This window comes from Boleophthalmus pectinirostris, unplaced genomic scaffold (genome assembly GCF_026225935.1).
Source record: "Boleophthalmus pectinirostris isolate CB_2022bp ecotype Guang Dong unplaced genomic scaffold, ASM2622593v1 HiC_scaffold_21, whole genome shotgun sequence".
Classification (NCBI taxonomy): Eukaryota; Metazoa; Chordata; class Actinopteri; order Gobiiformes; family Gobiidae; genus Boleophthalmus; species Boleophthalmus pectinirostris.
This window is the reverse complement of record NW_026571175.1, coordinates 22642285-22668289: the sequence shown is the minus strand read 5'-3', so window position 1 is coordinate 22668289 and position 26005 is coordinate 22642285. Positions and strand designations below refer to the sequence as shown.

Sequence of the window (26005 nt, the reverse complement as noted above, 5' to 3'; positions counted from 1 at the left end):
GAATAAACTGATAAAATAAAATAAGCTTGACGAATTTCATTGTATGTTGGATTTCAGTAAAAAGTGTCACAAGTTCTTATGCACTTTTCATAAGAATCAGCCTATAACAATGATTAATCATTGACCGATGAATCCTGACTGCACCTACTCTGCACATAATGATTCATGGTAAATAGTCACATTTTTCTTTAGCACTTTTCCACCTTCAAGGCACTCAAAGCACTTTACATCAAGGAGCCACCCATTCACACACACATTCATACACCAGTGTACACAGACACTGGGGACGAGGTGGGTTAAGTGTCTTGCTCAAGGACACAACAACAGCATTCATCTGTGGGAGCTGGAATTCCACTGTCAACCTGTGAGTCAATGGATCAAACCAACAACCAAGAGTCCAGGGAAATAACACATGGTCTCATTCTGAACAGTGATTTTCAAAAGATGGGTCAAGCCAATGAGGATCACTGGTTTCATAGGTGTACAGTAAGTATACTGTAACATTTCTGGTGCAGGATCCATCACCTGCTTGTTTCCATGGAGATGTTATATGGCCAAGTTACAGGTCAAATGTATGGATCTATCTATCTGTTTATATTCTTTTTAGAAATATAAAAAGCTGTAATTATATAAATGTAAAATAGATACTGTGGAACTTTCAAGGCAAAGCAATAATATCTCCATTGAGACAAACGGACCATCCACCTGGAAATATACATAGTCTTGTTAAAAATAGAGATTCACAAATCAAACAACAGATTTAAAATACATCTTCAATAATTTAAAAAACGTGGGAGTGACACTGGTAGCCTGATTCATTAGTCGGTTTCACTTCGTGGAAACCGTCTGACCTCGCAGCGTTAGAGTTTGTTTGCTCAACGGTAGGCAGGCACTTTTTTATTTAAACAATCACTGCTATTTGGTTGTGACATATGTAATGCACTGCCAAAGGGGCTAACTGGTATATTAAGCCTTTCCCAAATCACGTAGAAGGGCAATAAAGTCTTTCCCCTTGATAAAATTCACCAAACATTCTCTTTGTTCCAGGTTTAAATCCTCAATCTTGGGAATCGTTGGCAACACAGAATGTATGGCTCTTCGCTGATTGAATGGTGCCTGGTCTTGCACTTCTGACGTTCTTGCAAACCGTCTAGTGTATTCTGATTCATGACCTAGTCCCTGGAGAGAAATGAAAGTGAGCGGAGGCACTAGGTGGCGCCAGCCTGGCTATGAAACTGGGCCCCTTAGCGCTCACTGGTCTATTCTCTGAGGTGAGATACTGCCAGCTTCTACAGCCAATACAGGCAAAGCTTTATAACACATACGCACATACACACTTTCACATGTTTATAAATTACCATATCATCCCTTTAATCTCATCCAATTAACATGAAGCCCACAGAAGTGACTGATGAAATTAGATGCAATAAAGTCCAATCTTTCTCAGTCCATTTTAAGGTCAAGGTTAAGAGCTGAGCTCTGCCCTGTACTAAACCTGAAATATTAGCATTCAGGACCTCAACTAGTATTGACGAATGGTAGTAAAAATGTGAGAGAGCAGGCGCGGTGCTAGGTAAACAGAATCTAATTAGAAAAAGTGGAAGTCTTATCAGGACATAATTGGAGTTAATGAATCTGTAATAAGCTTATTAGAAGGCTCAAGGGTAATACACACAAGACACTGAAGCATTGTGTTTATAGATTCAAAATAATACAACTGGATACTACTGTGGAGACAAGCAGCCAAATCGGATCATTATAGTATTTCTAGAGTAGACAGAAATGAAATGTTAAAGGTGCACTGTGCAACCTTTCTGGTGGAGGGTGTGCTACCTGATTTTCTCCTTGAATATATTGCTTTTCCTGGAATGTTCCATGACATGATATTAAACACATCCATCTAGTATTTATTCTTTACAGGTCTTTTATTGCTCAAAAATACAATAATTCCTCCAGTGAATAGGGGTGTCTTAGTCTGATTCATCAGCCGGTTTCACTTTGTGGAAACCGTCTGACCTCGCAGCATTAGGATTCATTCGCTTGATGGTAGGCGGGTACTTTTTTATTTAACCAATCGCTGCTATTTGGTCGTGACATATGTATGGCGCCGCTTTCCCAAATCCCGTAGGAAGAAGGGCAATAACATTTTTCCCCTTGATAAAATTCACCAAACATTCTCTTTGTCTCTGGAGAGAAATGAAATTGAGCGGAGACACTAGGTGGCACCAGGCTGGCTAGGGGCGACTCTCCACAGATCTGAACTGTAATGTTGCATAGTGCTGTAACCTGCGTGTCTCCATTGTGATAGACAGGTTTAGTCTATATTGTGGAACATTCTTGACAAAGCAATAGCATTTCCATGGAGAAGCAGGTGGCGGACCCTTTACTGCAAATGTTACACAGTGCACCTTTACCAGTAAAATCTAATGGGAGTAATCTGATTTATTTCTGACTGTTGACACCAGAGCATGTGTTAACAACAGAAAGCAGAAAGGCAAAGTAATATAGCAAACATCAAGAATAAAAACAAACATAAATATTTGGAAGTGTTTAGAAGAAGCTACAATATATTCTCTCTGAAAAATACCACCATTTTTGCTATAGATCCTGACTGTATGACCAAAGGACTACGCAAACAAGAGTGAAAATTAGTTCAAGTTATTATATACTAATTTTACTTTGACTTCCAAAACCACTGATACTCTAAAAATCAATCAATGAACTGACACGTGCATGTATGGATCGGCATCATGTGATTCTTGATTCTTGGTTAGAGACATTCTTGGTCGACTAAAGATTAGGGCTGGGAATAATGGGGTCCCTCACAATTCGATACAATACACGATACATGGTTCATGATATGATATTATCATGATATGGCAATAATCGATATATTGCACTGATACTCAGTGATATGTTGCTGTTTTTTAAGAACCAAATACATTTTAGCAACAGTATTTCTTTGTTAAATGACTATCTGTGCAAAGTTAATAGGAAATGCATTTATTTTAATCATAAAAACAGTAAATGTGTGAAGTGTATTTCATAAAAAAGACTTTATAAAGATACCAAAAAATACTCCTGGCAATATACTGATACAGCAGCTCACAATAATGATACTGTATTAAATTTAGTATCAAGATATATCGACTGACTAAGACGAGGAATGCACAGATCTGATACTGGTATTTAATTTTCACTAGGAAAATTTGCTGGATCAGATATCGTCTTCCAAATATCGGCACAGCAGATATCCTGGTGTAATAAGACTATTTCTTGGTCGTACTTGGCCCAGAAAATCTTAATGTTTGAACTTGTATTTGTATAAAGATGTAAATTTTGTAAATAAATAACAGTTATATAACACATTTGGATCAGTTTTGTCTTATTGTATTCTTGTATTAAGAAAATAAATGCTGATTTCAATTCTGGTATTCAGATATTTACATTAAAGCTTTAGTATTGAAACCATTATCAAAACTGAAAAATCAGTTGTTACAACATCACTGACCAATAAAAAACAAAACAAATAAAGGTGTACAGCCCTACGTAACACACTAATAATCAGATTTAGATGTTGGGTTATCTGATTACTAATCTCAGTTTCCTGAGATGTTTTAGTTGTGCTTGTGAGTGTAAGACTTTTTAGCATTTGAAAGAAAGTGAGCAAGCTACAAGGACAGCAGCGTAGCTCTGATTTTCTGAAAAACATTTTTAAGGTTTCACAAAGGATAAAATTAAACTTGGCAAATTACAAAGCAAAAACCTGAGTCATATTTTCTTCCACACTGGAGAGACATTTCTGAGTTGACGTGTCCTGAATTTCAAAATTTTTTCTTTTATTTGAAATGACAAAAAAGAGGATATACAGTAGTAGAGAGGGTCTTTTGTCCCTTAATTTGACCTGGCAGAGGATTTCTTTACGCTACACATCGTTCAATTACCTAAAACGTGATGAGCTGAAATCCCTGAGAAGCCATCATACAGACAGAGATCTATATTCAATGATACCCCTGGGACCACGAGGATGCAACCCCCCCTTCAGAGGCTGTGGAGAATATAATGCAAAGAGACCTCCAGCTCACACAAAACAAAAGAGCAAAACCACAAAGCAAATGAATAGCTATTTGATATATTTATATATATATAGAACAGTAATGGGAAGAATACTTTGAAAATCTAGTTAGAGAATACTGAATGCCTTCATTAAAATGTTTTGTAACGTATTCTGATACATGGTCCAGTCAGAGTACTGCATTCTGAACTGGACTGAAGACAGTTACTTCACCAACACTGCCAATAAGAAAAATATACGGATTTTAACATGAGTTGCATAGATGAAATTCCTGTTAAAAATAGGTAGATCACTGCACAGTCTTTTGACAGTCAATTTAATTTTGGTTTTGCTATGAGTTAAAAAGTACAGAGAATATTTAATTGCAAAAAAGATTATTCATAATATCCAACCTAGTACAATATAGTTGTTTAATTTGTGAATGAGTTCATTTTTAATCAAATCAAGTTTCAACTGTCAGTAAAATGTGGTCTGGAGCAGCAGAGGTCTAACCTTGCACAGCAAGATGGATTCTCGCAATTTTTGTGAGTTCACAAACTGGTGAGACTCCATCTTGAGGTGCTCCCGCTGTACAGTTTAAATTTGACCTGAGCAGTGGTCAGCCCAATCACAGGGCTTCTATGCACACAGGGAGGTGTTTCAGGCAACATGACGACAACCTCAAGCACCAGGCCTGCATGGAGCAAAACAAACATGGCGGCGCTGGCGGACGGTGGTTTATAATGCCCTTAATGCGCATATTTGTATCGTAAAAACGTCTAAATTCGTTTATGAACATCTTCCCTTCCAGCGCAACAGTTATTTTGGTTTTACCTGGCACAAGTTGGATACGTTATGTTGACAGTTTTGCCATGACTGACTAAAAAGAAACTGGTGGGTGGGCACTTCGGGGTGGTTCGCTTAATCAGCTCGAGGCATTCTGCAGCAAGTCCCTCCTTTTTCTCAGCGAGAGCAGTTCCACATGGATAAAGTATAGAACTCAATTCAGAGTGAAAAACATATCAATCTGGTGAAAACCAGGTTAGCAGAGTTCAAACTTTGGAGGGATGAATTTCACTGTTTTATGTGTAAAATGGCACTGATTAAGTCGGTTTTGTCTTTGTACTCAGCATCATCATGTGGTGATGAGTACAAAGGCAATTAAAGATGAATCACCAGTCCTTAATCCAAAAGTTGCCAATTATCTCTATCAACTTCATTCAAACAGATTTCTAATATTTAGCTATCCAAATTAAGACCCTACAATAAATGAAATGACTATGAAATGAGTCAAGACTGTGACTAAAGCTGGGTATAATGAAAAGGTGCAGTCAGATCTTCACTATTGACTGACTCATGCTGTTTTACCAGAAGCCTCTGTTACTGTGGACTGGACTGAAATGAAAAGGTCTCTAAAGCAAATGGAAAATGGTGCTTTTAGACCATTCCCAAAACCACTGTAGTATACTAGATTGATTGACTATAATATTTTAATTGACTGCTCATTCACTCACTTCATAATTAATTCAAACTCGTCCTTAGCCATTTTTTACAATGAAATGGCCAGAGATTTTTATTGGACAGTTTATTTAACAATCTCAAGATCATTTCTGTGCTGAATTACTACATCACTAGTAGCTAACTGTATGATTGTATCTACATATTAGTACAGAAGATGGGGTGTAGTAGTGTATAGTTAATAATTTGCATTGTATTTAGTGCATTAGTATTAAAATCACTTAAAGGTGCATTGTGTATTTTTTCTGGTATGGTGGAATGCTTCACAGTATGGTATTAACCACTTTCTATCTTCATTGAGACCAATCCAGACCAAGTTATAGATCAGATCTTTGGAAGGCAACCCCACTCACAGATAGAATTCCTGTTTTTCTAGGTTTTTTTGAGCCATAAAACCATCTGTAATTTAACAAGTGTAAAGAAGAGCTCTTTAATGTCATACAGTGGAACATTCCAGGCAGAGCAATGACATACAGTATCTATAGAAACAAGCAGGTGATGGATCCCCAATAAAAAAGTTACACAGTGCACCTTTAATTCCGCACCTACATGGGAAACTATTTGTTTAGTATTAATAATTTTGTCAATAACACTAAACCCGTTGAGAAATCCGTACACAAGCTTTAGTGGACCACAATCTATCACAATATGCTTTTCTGTGAGCTCAAAAAACAACAAGGGAAATTATCATACTCCTTTAGGGATCAACCAGATATTTAGACTTAAACTTAATTTCTCAGTTTGCATGGCTTCTTTGGGCTTTAATTCGAGTTTAGAACATGCTTTGGTTGAGGTTTTTGCCTCATTGAGATGTCATTTCTAATAGTCAATGATCAGTAGCTTTGGGTCTTTTTAAAGGTGCATTATGTAACTTTTCTGGTGGAGGGTCCGTCAAACGCTTTTCTCAAAACGCTATTGCTTTGTCTAGAATGTTTCATACTATGGCATTAAACCTTTCTATCTTAATGGAGACCAAACCAGACCAGAATGCCTGTTTTTGTAGGTATTTTTGAGCTATAAAACCACCTGTATTTGAATAAATGTAAAGTAGAGCTGTTTAATGTCATACTGTGGAACATTCCAGGCAAAGCAATGACATATCCACAGAAAAAAGGATGTGATGAACCCCCACCAGAAAAGTTACACAATGCACCTTTAATCACAAGGTCTACAGCCAGTCTTCTGTAAGTAAAAGTATGTGGTTTGGAGCAGAGTTCAGACTTTAAAAGAAGAAATTAGACTATGTTTTGTTTTAAATGTCAAATTTTAAAGGTCAGTATTGTTTATGTTCAGTCAATTAATATAAAAAATAATGATCTATCAACATAAGGGAAAACAATATGTGATTATTTTTTCCTATATGTCCAGCCCTATCTATATTAGTCCTGATTTTGAACTCACTCTAAATGACAAACAAATTTCAGACATTGCTTTTTGATGAGACCTAACCTAAACCTTTGCCTCTTTGAATTCCTTTGTATTTCTTAACTCAAACCAAAAGGATTCCTTCACTTCTGTGTCTAATCCAATTGCAATTTTCGGTCAGGTTTTTGCTCTCCTCTTTTCCCAAACGGAGAATCATCATCGTTGGCCACTGCATCGCGTCTACTCAGCAGCACATGCCACACAAGACGAAACACAGCGGGAGGCAAGATGGAAGAGCCAATCCATACCGGCCAGCTATCCCAGTGATCTACGAGCTTTCCGAGTAGATTTGCCTGCCGCTATAGTGCAAAAAATTACAAAAAGACTTTAAATTAACAACGGAGATTTGGAATCAAAGAACTGCAGATTTGTAGTTTTACTCAGAGCTGTAAACGCCACTCAATCGTAAACAAAACGCAACCAAAGCAACAATTATCCTATATAAGCAAACAGGTGAAATCTCTAGTACTTTAACGCTACTTTTCTAACCAGCAAATGATAAATACTTTGTCAAATTAAGATAAAATAAGATGGGGATTCAGTTCAGTCCACTCTTTGAATGCAAAACTGCCGCTGCTGCAATATTGAAAATGAGAAACGCTTTCCCAGCTCACCGTTGATGAGAGCGGAGAGGAGCAGAGCAACGGAGCGCCACATCGTCAGGAAAAAAGCAAAAAGGATGTAGGGAGCAAGCTAGGAATCCAAAAAAAATAGGAAGGGAGGAATTAGGAAAGTGTAAAGGAAAAAGGTTCAGGGAGGAGGATAGTGAGGAAGCCACTGGAAATCCTCCGCTCGGCAACTGAATGGCATCGGAGGAAGGCAGCGTGAATGAAAAGCAAGGGGAGAATATGAGGAGAGAGAGAGGAGAGAGAGAGAGAGAGAGAGAGAGAGAGAGAGAGAGAGGAGAGGAGAGGAGGGAGGTAGCGGGGTCCTGGATGCTACAGAGGTGGGACTGAAATGATGAAGCAGATATATATGACAAAAAATAGAGGATAGATGCAGGTTAGAGCCTTATACAAGAGGGATGAAAAGAGAGGAGGGTAATAGACCTGAAGGAGAGTGAGACTGCATTTACATTTGTCCTGATTTCATCCTGGTTTAGTCCTGGTTTGGTGCTGGTTTGGTCCTGGTTTGATCCTGGTTTGATCCTGGTTTGATCCTGGTTTGATCCTGGTTTGATCCTGGTTTAGTCCTAGTTTGGTCCTGATTTAGTCCTGCTGTAATCCTGGTGTAGTCTTGGTTTAGTCCAGGTTTGGTCCTGGTTTGATACTGGTTTGGTCCTGGTTTGATCCAGGTTTAGTCCAGGTTTGGTCCTGGTTTGGCCATGGTTTGGTCATGGTTTGGTCCTAGTATAGTCCTGGTTTAGTCCTGGTGTAATCCTGGTGTAATCCTGGTTTAGTCCTGGTTTAGTCCTGGTGTAATCCTGGTTTGGGTCTGGTGTAATCCTGGTTTAGTCCTGGTGTAATCCTGGTTTGGTCTTGGTTTAATTCTGGTTTAGACGTGGTTTAGTCCTGGTTTAGTCCTGATGTTTGCTCCTGGTTTAGTCCTGGTTTGTTCCAGGTTTAGTCCTGGTTTGGTCGTGGTTTAGTCCTGGTTTAATCCTGGTTTAATCCTGGTTAGTCCTGGTTCAGTCCTGGTTTAAACTTGACGATTTCTGTCTTTTAACATCAAACTCTTCTCACCATCTGCAGTCTGTAATTACATTCAAATTCAATACAGAAACAATATTAAACAGTAAATTAACTGCTAAGGTCTGTGGAGAAGCGAGCATGGAGTAAGAATTCATGTTTTTATGCAAAGAGATAACATCTCTAAGAAGACACGCAAATACCGAACTCTCCACCAAGAAGTTACACAGTGCATCTTTAACGAATGACAGCTTCATTTAATAGGGTCACTTCAACCTGATAAACGGTTTCATAAACTAATGGGAAATTGTAATTAACTTTACACTGTGGATTACTGATTATATTTATTCATCTATGCTTAGATTTAAAATAAAATCCAATTAAAATGTTTTCCACGAATGGCTTCACTGAGCTGCCTCTCTTGAGTCTCATGTTTTCTTCACAAACTGTGCAGAGCTTTGATTAAAAAGATTAATATTATTTGCAAACCACATGCTGTGAAAAGTGACTCCGTTAGCTTACTAATTAAAATTGTGCATTTATATCAGCAGAGACAATCCTTGGGTTTCAAAATGATGACGAATTAGCGCTGTTGCCACGGAAAGAAACAGAAAATAAAATATTATACCTTTTGAATGATGAAATGTCCTTAAAAATTTACTTATGACCAGAAAATTGAAAACCAAGAGATGCTAATGGCAAATCTCCAACATAACTCCTATTCTCTGCATCTTCTAAACTAGATTTAACAAGGTGGATTAAACCAGGACTAAAACTACGTCAAGGTCTAAGCGAGGACTAAACCAGGGTCAAACCAGGTTCAAACTTTGACTTAGACAAACTCTTTTGATTCAGAAGGGAAATTATTTGGACACTGTTGCTCACATCATATTATAGTAACATAATAAGAAGAAAAATAGTTTAACAAATTCTAAATCAGTCGCAGAAATAGCAAGACACTGATGTCAAATAAAGCGTAATTATATAAGTGTATATGTAAAAATAATATAATAATTTAAATATATCTCAGAGGTTGTAAGGAAAACAGTAACAAGTGTGAATGCAGTCTATGTAACTACAGTGCTCCTTCACTACATCCTCAGTCTCTTTTTGTCCTCCTCTCACCCTGTAACCCACGGCAAAATTGAAAATGTCTTCTGGATGGGAGACGAAACATCTTGGTGGCAAAAACAGTGTCCAGATGGCCACTGCTGAAACTGTCTCTATATTTCTTTAACCCTCCAGCATAAACCTCTGCATCCTTCTCTCCACATATGCACTCTTCCTCCTCTCTGCATGTTTAGGCAATAGTATTAGTGGCACTATTACCAAAGATTTTCTTTAAATAGTAAGCATCTGATAAGTCTTTTGTGCAAAGATTGTGGATATATTTTGAAAGACTGCTCCAAAGGGTGTGCAAAAATATCGAAATATTGATATATCTTATCATTTAATGTGATGATACAGTATCGATATTGTGGGCTGCTGTATAGATGCATTACCAAGAGTCTTTTTTGGTGTATTTTATTCAGTTATTTTGTTATAGCATTACAGTTTTGTTGCTTGTTTAGTGGAACATGAAACTCGTTTGACATTTTCACAGTTTTGATGATTAAAATGTTTGTGTTTCATATTCACTTTGCACAAGAAATGGTTTAACAAGGACTTTCAGTGTCACAGCCATGATTTAGCCTTTATTTTTACTGAACCAATTTGAAATATATCGTATTAAATCAATTTGAAATATATCGTATTAAATTGAAAGTGCACGGTATCGAGATATGTATCGTATTTTGGCCTGTGTATCGAGATATGTATCGTATCGGCAACTTGATAATGATACCCAGCCCTAATGGAGGGTTCTTGTCTGATCAGCCAGTCCTTTCTATATTCTGTTCGAATCCAGAAGGAACAAGAAACCACAGAGCGTGAAAATCCTTCATCCTAACTTAAGCCAATCAAACCAGAGCCGCTAATTTGTTCACGAGTCAAGACATCGCATCCAAAAACCTGATATCATAATCCTCATCATCAACAAAAAATATAACTTCTTTTATCTGTCTCTCTGATTGGTTAATCCGCTTGTCAATCATGCCCTCTGAAATCAGGGAGACAGGATATGGCTCCAGGTAAGGAGGGTTTGCCACCTGCATAACTCCATGGAGATGTATTCACTTGGCTGAGAATGTTCCATAGTATTAGCCAGGCTGGCGCCACCTACTGTATCTGCTCAATTTCATTTCTCTCCAGCGACTAGGTCAGGGTCGGAATACACTAGACGCTTTGCAAGAACCCCGGAAGTGATAGACAGTGCAGCGACCAGTCAGCAAAGAACTGTGAAGCCATGACATCAAACTCAAAGTGCCTGTCTGGGTCCCTTTTGTGGTACAGCACAACAGTAAACAAAGCGGTCAAAAAGGATGTAGATAAAGCCATACATTCTGTGTTGGCAACAATTACCAAGATCGAGGATTTAAAGACGGAACAAAGAGAATGTTTGGTGAATTTTATCAAGGGAAAGACATTATCGCCCTTCTTCCTACGGGACTTGGCGCATTACATACGTCACTAACCCTAACCCAAATAGGAGCATACCTGTCTACTGTTGAGTGAACGAATCCTAAAGCTGCGAGGTCAGACGGTTTCCACAAAGTGAAACGGGCTGATGAATCAGGCTACCACAGTATGGCCTTAAAGTAATATATGTCCATGGACAAGCAGGTGGCATGTACTTCACGGTATCAAAATGCTATTGTGAGATCTTATTACCTCCAAGACATACTGTATCTCATACATGACATCAATTTGTATGGAATTCATGCTTGTTTTCGTTAGATTGTTGAACCTCTCTCTCCCTCTCTTTCTTTTTTCTCTCTCTCTTCCTCTCTCTGTCTCTTTCTTTTTCTCTTGTTAGCTTGTCTTCTTTGGGGTCGCGTGTGGCACTTACCTGACAGCTGCAGTGGTCACGGACATGCTCTGGTGACACTGAGTCTAATGTGTGTGTTTGGCTTAAGGCGGATCTGTGTCAGGACCCAGGGGAAGAGGACTGTGTGTGTCCAGGTGAAGAGGCACGTGGGACCTGCAGGGACCAAACAGCAGAGGCAGGTAAAAGACACATAAAAATATCAATATAAAAATTAGTTTAAAGGTGCACTGTGCAACTTTTCTGGTGGAGGGTCATTCACCATCTTGTTTCCATGAAGATATTGACTGGGATGTTCTACAGTATGGGATTATGTTTATTTATCTTCACAGAAACAGCAGGTAAGTTACATGTCAGATCTGTGGAGAGGCCAGCCCACTCACAGTACGAAAGCAAGTTTTTAAGTCAATACACTGCCAAAAAAAAGCTTGGGCAAAATTTAAGATATAAACACTTAAATCTATCAGAAAATGACTTAAAAGAAGTGAAATTATCTGTCCATGCAGCAAGATCATTTAACTTGACAAGTTATCCTAAAATAAACTACCTCTAGATTAGAATTAATCAGTCTCAGAACTAGTAAGTAAATAATAAATCTGAAAACAAGATGAATAACCTGATATAAGTTTTAAAATTTGCAGTGTAAAAATCCACGATATTGAGTAAATGCAAGATGGATACATTTAAGGCCATACTTGGACATTCCAGACAAAGCAATTAATTTAATTTGGGTTAGTAAATATTAGCAAAACCCAAACCGGCATGGAACAAATCAGTTTTCGTTCAAGCCACGTATATTGTTTTTTATATCAGCCGTCCCAGAAGCTTAATTCTGTGGAATTGCGGCATGTAAATTAACATATAAATAGGGATGTAACAATAACCAAAATATCGTGATATCATATCGTCAAAGTTCTCACAATAACCATCACAATATATCACATTACAAATCTCTATGCTTAAATTAAGAGTTATGGTGCAGCAATAGCTAAAAAAAAAGACAGAGGGAACTACATAGACCATGATCCTTTGCTCCATTTCAGTATAAACCACATGAAGAAATAACAGTTGTAAGCACTTTTAAGTCTTAGTTCTTTGGATTAATTCTTGTCACGGCATTTTAAGAGGAAAAAGTAGCATGTTCAATTTTGTTAACCTCCACAAAATATCACAATAAATATCGTACCGTGAGATGTATATCGTGAAAATATCATGCAGAGAGATTTGGATATTGTTACATTCCTTATCCTGAGCCTCCCCACCATATCATGAACTTTCCCACCATATCGCAATAAATATCATACCGTGAGGTTCATACCGTGACAATATCGTACGTACCTACACATAAATGATAAAAATGTAACAATCACTTTTTATGTTTTATGCCAAAAGCTTTCTAGTTTGTGACTGGCACACATGTAGGCCCACTTTAGAGATTTAAAAGAGAAATATATATAGGACTATTTCTTTAAACCTAAAATGAAACCACTGAAACGAGTACTGTATCCTTGGCTGACCTATAGATTATGTTTAAATTACAATATGCAGTCTTTATTTGTAGTGAAAAACCTGAGCGCCATAATAAATCTTTTTACATGTGTGCAAAAAATATGCATACATTTTAATTTATCACAGCAAACTGATGTTGCAAGCTGTGCACTCAATTAATAACTAGATCTATTATATGATCCATCACTGGCCCAAGCAGGCAATTTGTGGTCTATTTGTAAGAGGTCTCGTGTGTTTCCGGGACATTCATGCTTCTGCCTCCAGTTTAATTGAGAAAATGCTTGTCTGCAGGAGTCCCACGGCGAATGAGCACAGTTAAACTCGACTTCTCATCTGTCCTCACGAAATGCTGACGCAAAGACAGCGGCAGCGCGCAAGACGTACTAGAGGCAGGAGAGGAGGAGAGAAAGACAGAGAGAGAGAGGGAGAGGGAGGAAGAGGAAGGGAGGGAGGGAGAGAGTTGGACTGTATAATAGATTACCCTATTACTCGTGCTGCCCTTCGGTATAAGACCCAGCAAACTGCCAGACATTCACTGGAGAGCTCCCCCCGAGATGCGCATTCATGGTCGGATGCGCACACACCACACAGAGGCCCTCGGAGGAGCCAAGAAGGATGGCCCACTCACCGGATACACCATAGAAAAGCCAATGGACTACGGTGAAATTGCTTCCTATATACGGAAAAACACACACTTTGAGTCAATATTGAAGTTTTAAAATGGATAAGAGTGTGTGTGGTGGTAATAGCGCCAATATCTGTCACGTGGAGTGGAAAACTATCAGAAAATGGGGCGCATTGAGGCGTGGGTGACATCTGCTGGCCGGGTCCCAGAACTGCAGTCTGTAATGAGAAGTTAGAGCAGTGGGATTTGGGTTTTAGTGAGGCGTTTGTGGGTTAATTAAAGGGAAAGAAAGAGGAGCGGTGATGTGTGATGAGCTGCGAGTTATAAAAAATGTGATAATTAGAGACCAATGAGTGGAGACCATAGACTGTGTAATATGAGGCATAGAGGATATGGATTAAAAAGTTTATGACTGTACTGTAAATGACACACAATTAAACTAACATTTTACCATTTAAGGGTCCCATATTATGTAAAAAGTACTCTTGTGAGCTTTTAGCCATGTTATAATGCTGTTGCGTCATTAAATCATCACACATGTATGAATAAGCCTGGTTTATTAGGCTGTCTGCGTCCAAAAAGCTCAACTTGCCCTGTTCCACCTTGTGATGTCATCAAGCAGCAGTTTTCAAGTTAACATACCTTTTAGCTGCAGTGTATGGAGTTTAAAAACACAGTGGAGCCCTTCCTGTATTACCATGTGGCATCACAAAGTGTTTTCAATTTGAGAGAAGAACTCAGTCTCAATATTGAAGATTTGTGTGTTAAACATGTGTGAATGAAACAAAACATAACTCCAGGTATGTTTGTGATGAGGAAACAACATTATAACTTAATGAATATTAGCGTAATATGAGACTTTTTAATCAAAAGCTTGCTAAAAAAAGATTGTGTGCACTCTCAAAAGAACCTGTAACTTCTAAAGGGCTTCATTAAGTTTCTGTTCTGCATTACTTACAGCCTGTCTGGTCTTACCTCTTTCACCCTCCAGTTTCACCATCTATTAAACCTTTATTATTCAAAGATTAGAAAAAGCGTGGCCTATTTGGGTGAAAATGTCCAGAAAAGAAGCCTGAGTTTGGCAGAGTGAACAAGAAGAATTTGCTGCATAATCGGCTTTCTCTAAAGTAAGAAATAATTGAGTTTGTAATGATCAACCAGAAACCACAAGCATTTCAAATTCTTCCTCTCCAGTCCCAGACTAATGCATTGTGACAAGGTGAATAATGCACCCTATAGGGCTACATCTTTAAGGGCCATTAGGAACTACATTGAGCGTGTCTGCTAAATTGTGCGTGTTTAACAAAGAATGTGATTCCAATTTTACAATTTAAATTCAAAATTTTCAATAGCTTTAATGTAATGTTTCGTTTGCAAAAACAGATAAATGTCATTTGAAAAAGTCATCGGAAGCCTGTAGTTTATTCTTACTTTAGTAATATTTTCAAAACCCAAATCTATTTTACTACTATCAAAACATTAGTCCATCCCTTCTTGATAAAATCCACTATACATTATTGTCATTGCTAATACCTCTAGAAGATGGTGACAATAAGAAAAAAAAAAAACCTAAACAAAACAACAGCAATTTTCAAAATGGAGATATCTGTTTTTGCTATTGAATTCTTCAGTGGTTTCACTCTGTTGTGATGTAGGTGTTGAGTTAAAAGCCCATAACCCTTTATTTAGTAGTTGGGCCTAATTGTTGCTGCTTGCACCAAGCAATAAGGAACAAATGTGTTTTCTCCACAGAGTTCCCCTTTGAGATGAGAGCAGCTCGGAGTAGAGCTGCTGCTCCTCCACATGACAAGGGGAGCCTGAGGCGTCACACTGCAGGGAACAGCTCTGGATCTAGACCCTGGATCAGAAATGGAAACTGGGATGGTCTGCATTTAGGTAATGTTTAAGTCAATTTTCTCCCATTTTAGCCAAATCCAAAAATAATGATTTAAAAAATATTGTAGAAATAAAAAAAACAACACTCTGCCCCACATTATGATGTCATTTGACAATACAGGAAGTGCTCTACTGTGTGTTTAGACTCCATACCCCTTCACTAGAATCATTTGGATGATTTCAGCTCTGGCCCTCTGAATTAAAGGTAAAAAGTATCTGTTAACCTGAAAACTACCACTACATGACATCACAAGGTGGAACAGAGCATTTTGAGCTTTAGAGATGTAGACAGACCAATAATAAAGTTACTCAAACATTTGTGAATGAAACAAAACAGGTAACAACATTATAACATGTTTTAAGCTCACAAGAATCAATTTAGCATAATATAGGCCCTATAATAATACATAATTACATATAGTTGATGATTTTAACTTTTCCTTCCTTGCTTCCTTTCTTTTCTTTTCTTTTCTTTCTCTCCTTGCGTTTCCACGGTGACTCCTGTAATTGCAGATCTGCTCTAATGGCCCTGGTCTGAGCGGGCAGACTGAGCTGAAGCCCCTCATGTTAAACGCTGAATGTCACAGTTGGACAGCTCCGTCATCAGGACTCTGTTTAATTACTGCCCTGATTGGATTAGGCCTCTCCCACGCTGACACACGTCCCCTCCACTCACCGGGCGCCTATTGACCCACACATCCACTCAGCACAGAGACAGAAGGACTAGATAGTTTTAATTTACTTAAGCAAAGATGAGCAAAGAAGTGGTGGAGATAACAGATTTTTAGTTATGGAGTCATGCTTTTACGGTTGGTGCAATGGATTCTCTTGCCGATACTGATATCTTATATTGAGTGTTGGGAAGTAGCTGAATACTTGTACCGAGAACAGGTGTATTCTGAATATTAATTTTGAGTCACAAATCATGAGTTATAATTTCTCTTTGTTTTTATGCTGTGAGCTACTGTGTCCAGATAATTTCCCTCATGGATCAATAGTTTGTCTTCTCTTAGTTACTTTTTCATCTGGTGCTATACAGAATACAGTTACTTTTCTAAATGAATAAGAATACATTGTTGTGTTTAATCTTGTGATGAGCCACGTTTGATTTTTCCTTGTCCAATTAGTGATAAATAAATGCATAACAAACGATGAAACAAATATAATGCTGTTTTAAATACTATGTTTCATCTTTACAATATAATTTAAATGCAACTCAATATAAAAGTATTAAGCATTCAGAATACACTGCTCTGATTGGACCATGGATCAAAATATGTTACAAAATTTTAATGCAGGTATTCAGTATTCTGTAATTAAATACATTTTCAGACTATTCTTTCCGTTTACTGACGATATTTATCTCACTGTTGTGACTGATAACCGGTATAAGGCTGCATGATATGAAAAAAGACACAATATTCAATAACTGCTTTGGTTTAATTATTTTTTTTCCTAAGCAAAATTGACTCTTATGAGTTTTAAACCATGTTATAATATTGTTACCTTGTCAAAATCATACCTGGAGTTGTGTTTTGTTTCATTCACACATGTTTGAGTAATCCTTTATAATTAGTCTGTCTACACTTCCAATGTTCAAAATGCTCTGGTCCACCTTGTGACATCATGAAGCAGCAGTTTTACCTTTAGTTCAGTAGAAATTCCAGGGCTACAATCATCTAAATGAGTAATAAATTCTAGTGATGGTGTATGGAGTTTCAAAACACAGTGAAGCACTTCCTGTATTACCAGATGACATCACAAGGTGAGCACAAGGTGTGAAGGAAACAAAACACAGCTCCAGGTATGATTGTGATGAGGAATAAAATAAGCCCTTGAAATATTGTTCATACTGTATATTGTAATATTGTAGGGCTGCAGTATTTTAATAAAAAGTTCTCCATGTCACAAAATTAACAGAGTTTATATTTTTAAACAGTATGACTAAATTAAGGCATTCTGATTAAAATATTTAAATTGGAATTTGTTAATAATGATATTGCAAAACTTCACACTTACATATATTGCATATCACAACTGTTTCCAATACTGTTGAGCTCTGTAGAGTGGTGAAATACTGGATTTGCCAAATTAATTCATTTGGTTGTAATCCCATTTGGCTCCTTCCTTTTTACTTCAAATAGTGATATAATTTTACTCAACACATAATACTTTTAATTCTTAAGTAACACAGGTTTACTTTCTGATGTGTAAAAAGATGTTTTCCTGCTCTTATACTCTTCATTGAGCTCAAATTGAATGGACAAGTTTGCTGATTTTCTGAAGTCTGTGCAGTGCAGTAACAGTTTACGACCTGAAGTGTTGAAATCCATCAACATTTAGGGCTAATTCACTTATTACAGTCAAAATCTGGCAAGGACGTGTCAAGCTCAATATCTCACATGCTTTTACAGTGAGTATGAAAGTTGAAAGATTAAACTTGATGCAAAGTTGCAAGCTGTCACAAACCAGTCTGGCCTGGGTCCAAATAACTTTGCATCAGTGCGACCAATTATCACAATTAAGATGCTCTTGGCAGAATCATGTTTGGGCTAATTTTATAATGGAGAACGTAGGGACAAAATGTTCTGGCAGCCCCCCCATCAGCTCAAACTGCATTTTATTCTGCTGAAGTATAAACTGGACAAAGTCATTATCATAAACTTGAGGCTTACAGATTAAGTTTAGCTGAAAATTCAAAGTTTTAAGTGGTAATATTAAAGTCTGAACACAAACAATTACTAATACTAACTGACTGAAATTATTTATAAACTAGAAACTCATTTGAGCAGTTATCAGTACAGTAAGTAGGTAACTAAAATAGGAAAAATAAGTAAAGTACTGTATTTCAGTAAAGTATTAGATACTTTATTTAAGTAGATTTTAAAGTGGATACTTTTTACTTTTACTTTTGATAGCCTGTATCTGCAGACCAACTGGAAAGACTGAGGGATTTATTTTTAAGATGTTTTGTTTTGTAGCAAACTAAAATAAAAACTGCTACAAAAAATGATTGATTAATTTGTTTCTACTGGATAAAATTCAGCACAAATCTTTATCAAAATCAGCTTGAAATACTTTTACATTTTAAATTTACACTTTTAAGTATATTTTGAAATGGATACTTTTACTAGTAGTAATAGTTTTTTCATATGATACTGGTACTTCAGTAATTCTGTGCACTGGGATTTGATACTTTTACTTAAGAATCAAAATCGAGTTCTTCACCACTGTCCATTCTATTGTATATAAAAAAAATCTTTCCTTAGTTTTGAAATTCAGTTTAAAAGTGTTCATCTCATACGTTTTTCAATACCTGTCAAAGTCTTTTTATTCACTATTTTTGTTAGTTAGGTTTAAATTTTTTATATGTAGGTCCCAACAAACATGCTACAAAGCTACAAAATACTGTACAAAATTCATATGCAACAGATATCTTGGACAGTGGTTGTAGAAAGACAGATCCACAATATAGTTTTTACACAAATATTAGTTCATAGTTCAGTGGCATGTTTTTTGCTTTTTTTTTTTTTTTTCAATGTTTCAGCCTTTGGTGAAAGCTGCAGATAAAATGTAATTTGTTTTTTCCAAATAGACACAGTGGGGTTTGTTAGATTGAATTATATCGAACAAATGGGAAGGAAAGACTCTTCAGTGTTGGCAAACAAAACAACTGGCAAACTACAAATGCCTGTGAGCCAAGATATAACAGAGAAGATATAAAACATAAGTATCTGAACAGACAGACCTGCACTAATTTGAACTCCTGAACTCACATGGCCTATGTTTGCTTCTGGATGAACTCATCTAACTTACACATTATGGCAAAACAGTTATATTCAACTGATAAGTCAAAGGCATTGATTAAACAGGAGTGGTCTGGCATTTGGAGACCTCAGAGCTCAGCCAAGGCAGTAGTAGCTCCTTTACCTGGCATCCAGAATACACACTTCTTCAATACTTTATGAAGATGTAAGTGTGGTCACTGGTGAATCTCCCTGAGTGCAGATGGACATGATTGACAGGTGGCTTACTCAATCAGGGAGATGCATGGTCCATCTGAATCAAAACAAATATAGCTGCTTATGAGGAAGAATGAAAGGAAAGAAATATCATAGCGGACTGAAAAACATCACTTACTTCTGCAGAATCAATGAGCAAAGCACTAAACTCTGTTAATCTGAGGTGAGAGAAATGTAATTTTATTTAAAATGATAGGTGACCAGTGAGGTCTTTCGTTTCAAATGCATCACTGAAAAAAAAAAAAAAAAAAAAAGAAAAAAGATTGCAGTCACGTTTGGTTCTAACTTGAGACATGATAGAGAAAGTGATGACCTGACAGATATCCCTCTGTATAAATGAAGAGAGAAATCATTCTAAATACATATAAATACATAAATACATACACCAGACTGGGGTCCACAACTTGTCAACAATTACAACAATGGAGGAACATAACAAAGTAAAAGTAGTGAAGTACTGTACTTAAGTATAAATTTTAGGTATCTGTATTTTACTTAAGTAGATTTAATGCAGATACTTTTTACTTCACTACATTTGAGAGCAGATGTACTTTCTACTCCACTACATTTCTGCACAGGACTGAAAAGTTTTTTTTTTTTTTCAATTATTGTTTGAGATCTGTGAAAAGTCTGAGGGATTTATTTTTTAACAATTTTGTAGTTAAAGCAAACAAATACAAACACGCTAGGAACATTATCAATTTTATTATTTCTGTTGAATAAAACTCAGCACAAACCTTTATAAAAATCAATACATTTGAAGCTTTATGAGACCTCAAAATATGAGCGAAATACTTTTACTTTTTACTCTTTAAGTAACATTTTTAAATGGGCACTTTAATATTTTTACTTAAGTAACAACATTGAATTCATCTTCCACCACTGCATTAAAACATGTGATCCTCAATAAAGTTACTGAGCATCTAATTTACACATTGCACTGCAGCCAGTATAACCCAAAATTTCATCAATCTCCCATTTTTATTTCAGGCTATTATACATGTCGAACACTGCTTATCTTGTTTATTTCCTAACATTTATTTAAATTAACTGACTGAAAATATACAGCATAATAGTCACCTCTGCCTTGTATCGTATAAAACTGACTTAGCACAGCTTGTTTTCCCCTTTGAGAAAACCACTTTATCTTTTAATAAACGCCTCTCTATCGTCTGCAATTAATATCACTACCACAAGATGAACTGGCAGAGGGACTAGCTCAGACTTGCCATTTGCCAGTCCACTGCAATTAGAACGCTGAAAATACTCTCCGGTTTAATTTCAGCTTCTTAGCCGTCAACAGGATGATTTGCAATAGAAAAGACTAATTGCAAGACGGGGCTGGCTTGGGCCCCACACGCATAAGAAGAATTGACATACTTAGACTACCGGGGACTGCCATGGTAGGATTTACAGGGTCTGGCTCAGTGCGTGAATTAATTTGAAGTCTTGCAGATGTGCATATATCCGGGTGACGTCTGGGTATTAAAAAGGGACAACATAATTTAAGGAAGCTGCAGGGATGTAGGGGAAGATGCTGCAGAGATGAGGCTAAGCCAAAGAAGCTATAGCTTAAATATTGTACAGTACATGCATTTTGAGGGCCAGATACTCTGAGTTTGTGTTAATGGGATTGTGGGTGCATGGGTTATTTTAAAATGTGAAGTAATCCAATTTGAAAGATGTCATTTGGGACTCAAGCTAAAGGAAGGGTGAGTGACTTATAGCATTTTGGACCAGAAAGATTGATGGGGCTGAGATGGGTTGTTTTAAATAAAGGCACAGCATGTCCTCTTTATATTATTATCTGTGTACTTCAGATTGTGTAACCATGAAGCAGTATTTATGGTGGTGGTGGTCAAAGTCAAACTCTGACCACCACCACCATAAATACTGCTTCATGTGATCTCATTTTAACATGTAAAAGTTAAATGGTACCACATTTAAAGGTCTCACATTACGCTATTTTCTGATCAATGTTATAACGTTGTTTCCTCATCAAAACCATAATCTTCTCTTCTCTCAAATGGAAAACACTAGTACAGGAACTGCTCCACTGTTGTTTTTAAACTCCTTACACCTGCACTAGAATTATTTGGATAATTTCAACCTGGCAAATGACAATGTCTAGTGAATTAAAGGTAAAAGGTAGCTGTTATTTTGACTACCACTCCATGACATCACAAGGTGGAACAGAGCATTTTGAACTTTCGAGATGTAGACAGACTAATTACTAATTACCAGGGTTACTCACATATGTACGAATGAAACAAAACACAACTCTATGTATGTTTTTGAGGAAGCAACAGCATTCTAACTATACTATGACTATAACCTTACAAGAGTCAATTTGTTTGTGTAATATAGGACCTTTAAGTAATATAAAGTATAGTTATTATAAAGTGTTACCAGTTAAAAGTATTGTATGTAAGGACACACTGGCTGAAGCCATAGGATCTGGCAACCTACAGTGATAAATACTAATAGTTGTAGTTAGTACCACCTATCTCTTTGCTCGTGCTCTTTAACTGATGTATTCCACCAAAGATCGTTATTTACTGAAATAGAATCAATGAGCACACAAGCAAATTTTACAATTGCTGTTAAAATTCAGGTTTTGTTGTAATATGGCAAGTTCTAGGGTAGTGTCAATAATCACAAATATAAATAGCCATTCAACATTTGTGAATTACCTTTTAAATGTTATGAAAAATACATGTATAGGGAATAAAGAATAGAGAATATGGCATCATCACATTTTAGAAAACACCAATATTGAACAGGACCCTCTTTATGTCCAAATCAAACACACAGCTGGTCAAAAAGACAATTTCGTTTGACATTTTTTGTGATATGACATAATCATTGTCTGCTGACTCATCTTACCAAGGAAATAAATCTTTTTGGATGAATAACCACCATTAAAAACATACATTCTTCCTGTGAGTGCACTTCACAGATCTCAGTTGTAAATTGGCTTGCTGACTCCTGCTTGTCTCTATGGAGACTGACAAGTTTAATGCTATGTTTAACACTTTGAAACATTGCAGGCAAAGATGTGTGTACTTTTGCTAATGCAGGCAAAGCAGTAATATTTCCATGGAAACAAGCAAGTGGCGGACCCTCTAAACAGGCCTGCTGACTAAAATTTGGGGACCTGGGGCAAAAAGACACATGCGTCCCCCTCTAATATTAATTAATATGCAGAGGTTCCAAATCTGGGCCCCTAAGACCCTGGGGCCTGAGACATTCGAGCTCTTTGTCCGCCCCTGTCGACTCCCCTGCCTTTACCAAAAAAAAATTAATTGTGCACCTTTAAACAATTGCAACATAGTGAGCTCTTCCGTTACTGCAGTTTGACGTAAAAGCTCTATAATTTTGTTCCTGTTGATTTGACCCCAAAGACCCAGCCTGGCCTCGACATCTGTATTTACCAAAAGTTTGGGTTAAATGCTCAAATCCTTCCCTCCTCCTCTCCTCCCTCACTCTCCTCCATGACAGCTGTCCCAAACCAGGGTCGAGTACTCTGCCAGAAAAACACATAGACAGCAAATTCTCACACCCGTGCCCCTTCCTGATGCTTTCCTATAGACTTCTTCAGATCAGATAATGCCTTCATCTTTATCTGGATACAACCGCCCCCTCTTAGTCCCCTCTGCCCCCCTCTGCCCTCTCTCCTGTCCTGTTGAATCCTATTCCATTTACTTTGCGAGCTCTATTATCTGCACACCCATCTGTCGCTCGGATTTAGATAAATAATGATACCGCTCAATGTCATTGTTATGACTTTAAAGCCTTAATACTCAGAGACGCACTGTTCAGCCCATATTGTTTGTTTAACAGGTTTTGATTTTTCCATATTACATATCCGCTTCATGATTAATCTGGCGTACTAATCTCTGGCATTGATATCAAAGCTTGTGTTATTCAGATTGAATTCTCAATTCTTGTGACCCAAAATGACGGAAAACTACTTTGATTAATAGTTTTATGTAGACAAGTTGTAAATTACATCTTCTGTGGACTTATTTGGGCCAGCCTCTTGCATCTGCCAATCCTTTAGCTAAAAAAAACTCAGAACAGATGATGGGTCTTGGACTTTGGCTCTATGTAACATCTGTAACTTAGAGTCTGTGCAGTCATTAAGCCCCGAAGCTTTATGGAGGATGGAGACAGATATGAAGGCATGTCCCACAGAGCTAGAAGAGGCAAAACAAAGGCAGAAAATACTGGAAAAAGTATTGGATCTCCACTGGTTTGTACTTTGTCGTCACAGGCGTAACCTTGAACTTATGGGAGGAGCTTAAGGGCGCTGTTAATGGACTGATTCTGTTGGATCACAGAGAGACTGACATTGGAGTTTAATGTTTGTTATTTTTGTGCCGTAGGCTTGGACAATTATTTCCATTATTTGTGATCATTTTTTGGGGAAATTTTAAAAAAGGATTTGACTTGGAGCATCTCCGTGAGACAGATGTGACCTTCGTGACCACTGGAGGACTGAGCGAAGATTTGAACTGGGATTTTTGGATTATAACGTTTATGTGATTTGGTTTCAAACTGGATATTTGAGCAAAAAGGGTATGAATTAAACTCTTTTGATTGCATTTATATATATGAAGTGTAAATATAGTCTCAACTTTAGTTTGGGAATTAGGCTAGCTGCTTTAGGACCAAAAATAAAACCGCAAATTTTGAGGAAAATTTGGCCTTAAAAGTGGACTACGTTTTTGGTTGGGGGTCCGTCATCTGCTTGTTTTTATATCTGTCTGGAATGTTCCACGGTACGACATTAAACAGCAATATTAAATTTCAGGTGGCTTTATATCTTAAAAAGACCTAAAAAAAACAACAAAAAAACAGGCATTCTGACTGTGAGCGGGGCTGCCTCTTTGACTTGTAACTTGGTCTGGTTTGGTCTCCATGAAGATAGAAATGTTTAAAGCAGTTGATGGACCCTCCACCAAAAAAATTACACAATGCACCAGTGGAAATGGGGAGGGGGGATGTTGAGAGTCTAGACAAGAAGTACCACCTTGATCATGAAATTAATCTTATGTCCAGGGTCCAAGTATTGTTACATTGTGTCTCTAGTGGACTTTTTTTTTTTTTTTTTTTTTTTTAAATAACCTTCTGAAAGTTTTGATTCAGAAATGGAAAATAAAATATACAGTAGTTTGCTGAAGCTGCCAGTTTTACCAATAGTGGTATTAAACACATGTGCATATAAACACATAAAAAATGAGGCATAGGGAAATAGGAGGTATGAGTATTGCTACAAAAATATTATTAAAGTATGTTTGTAGTTTCGCAAATGTTTGTAGTTTAGCAAAAAATGTGATAAGAAAACCTTTGCTACTGGAATCCTGCAGATCTCATTCATTCACGTTTTCATTATGGGATTAGAGATAAGCTATTTCTGTATCTGGATCTATCTGGAAACCTCTGTGGGAAAAAATCAATAAAGTCCAGGAGTCTCAAGATCTTCTCTTTGTACTAGTCCCAAGCCTACATAAATGGATAGAGTTTCATTAACGGCATACACCCTAGTTTTATTTTTAGTTCTGCTTAGGTTAAAGATGCTCCATGTAACTTACCTGGAGGAATGTCTGGTCAGTTACCTGCGTTTGTTCTTGCTTCAACTGTTTCTCAGTATGGCATTAATCGCATCTCCATGGAGACAAGAATATAACACTACCAGGAAAATTTGCGGCTCAGATCTGTGGAGATGCGACCCTGCTCACTGTAACATGGCTGTAATTTTAAGGGGAAAACTGTAATTGAATTAATTCCAGAAATATATGTTTATGCTGCAGTGTGGAACATTCCAGGCAAAGCAGTTACTTAAAAGTTACTTAATGCTTGTTTATAAATAATTTGATGATGGGACACATGAACAGGCATATAGTGTAAATTGAAAGAAATGTGATGTGTGTATCTGTTCATTTTCTTTGGTACGAGTGAAGACACTTAATGGTACATTGTGTAACTTTTCTGGTGGAGCGTCCTTCATACTAGGGATGTAACGATATCCAAATCTCTCTGTACGACATTTTCACGATATGCATCTCACGGTACGATATTTATTGTGATATTTTGTGAAGGCTACCAAAACTGTCAAGACGCTACTTTTTCCTCTCAAAATGCCTTGACAAGACTTAACCTAGAGAAGTAAGTTATTTCTTCATGAGCAAAGGATCATGGTCTATGTAGTTTCTTCTTTTTTTTTTTTTTTTAGCTATTGCTGCACCATCAACCACCATCACCAACAATGAATTTAAGCAGATAAACTTGTAATTCAATATATTGTGATGGTTAACGATATTATTGTGAGACTTCTAACGATACAATATCACGATATTTCGGTTATTGTTACATCCCTACTTCATACGCTTTTCTCCATGG

General features: G+C 37.1%; 1 protein-coding gene across 1 annotated transcript in view; it reads right to left on the bottom strand.

Moving 5' to 3' along the window:
* Positions 1-7654, bottom strand: part of chrna11 (cholinergic receptor, nicotinic, alpha 11) — a 44675-nt gene extending 37021 nt beyond the window's left edge. The window contains exon 1 of the mRNA XM_055157441.1: positions 7612-7654. Within this exon, the coding sequence (XP_055013416.1) occupies positions 7612-7654 (43 nt within the window). The remainder of the gene's footprint in view (positions 1-7611) is intronic.
* Between the last annotated feature and the right edge of the window lie 18351 nt (positions 7655-26005).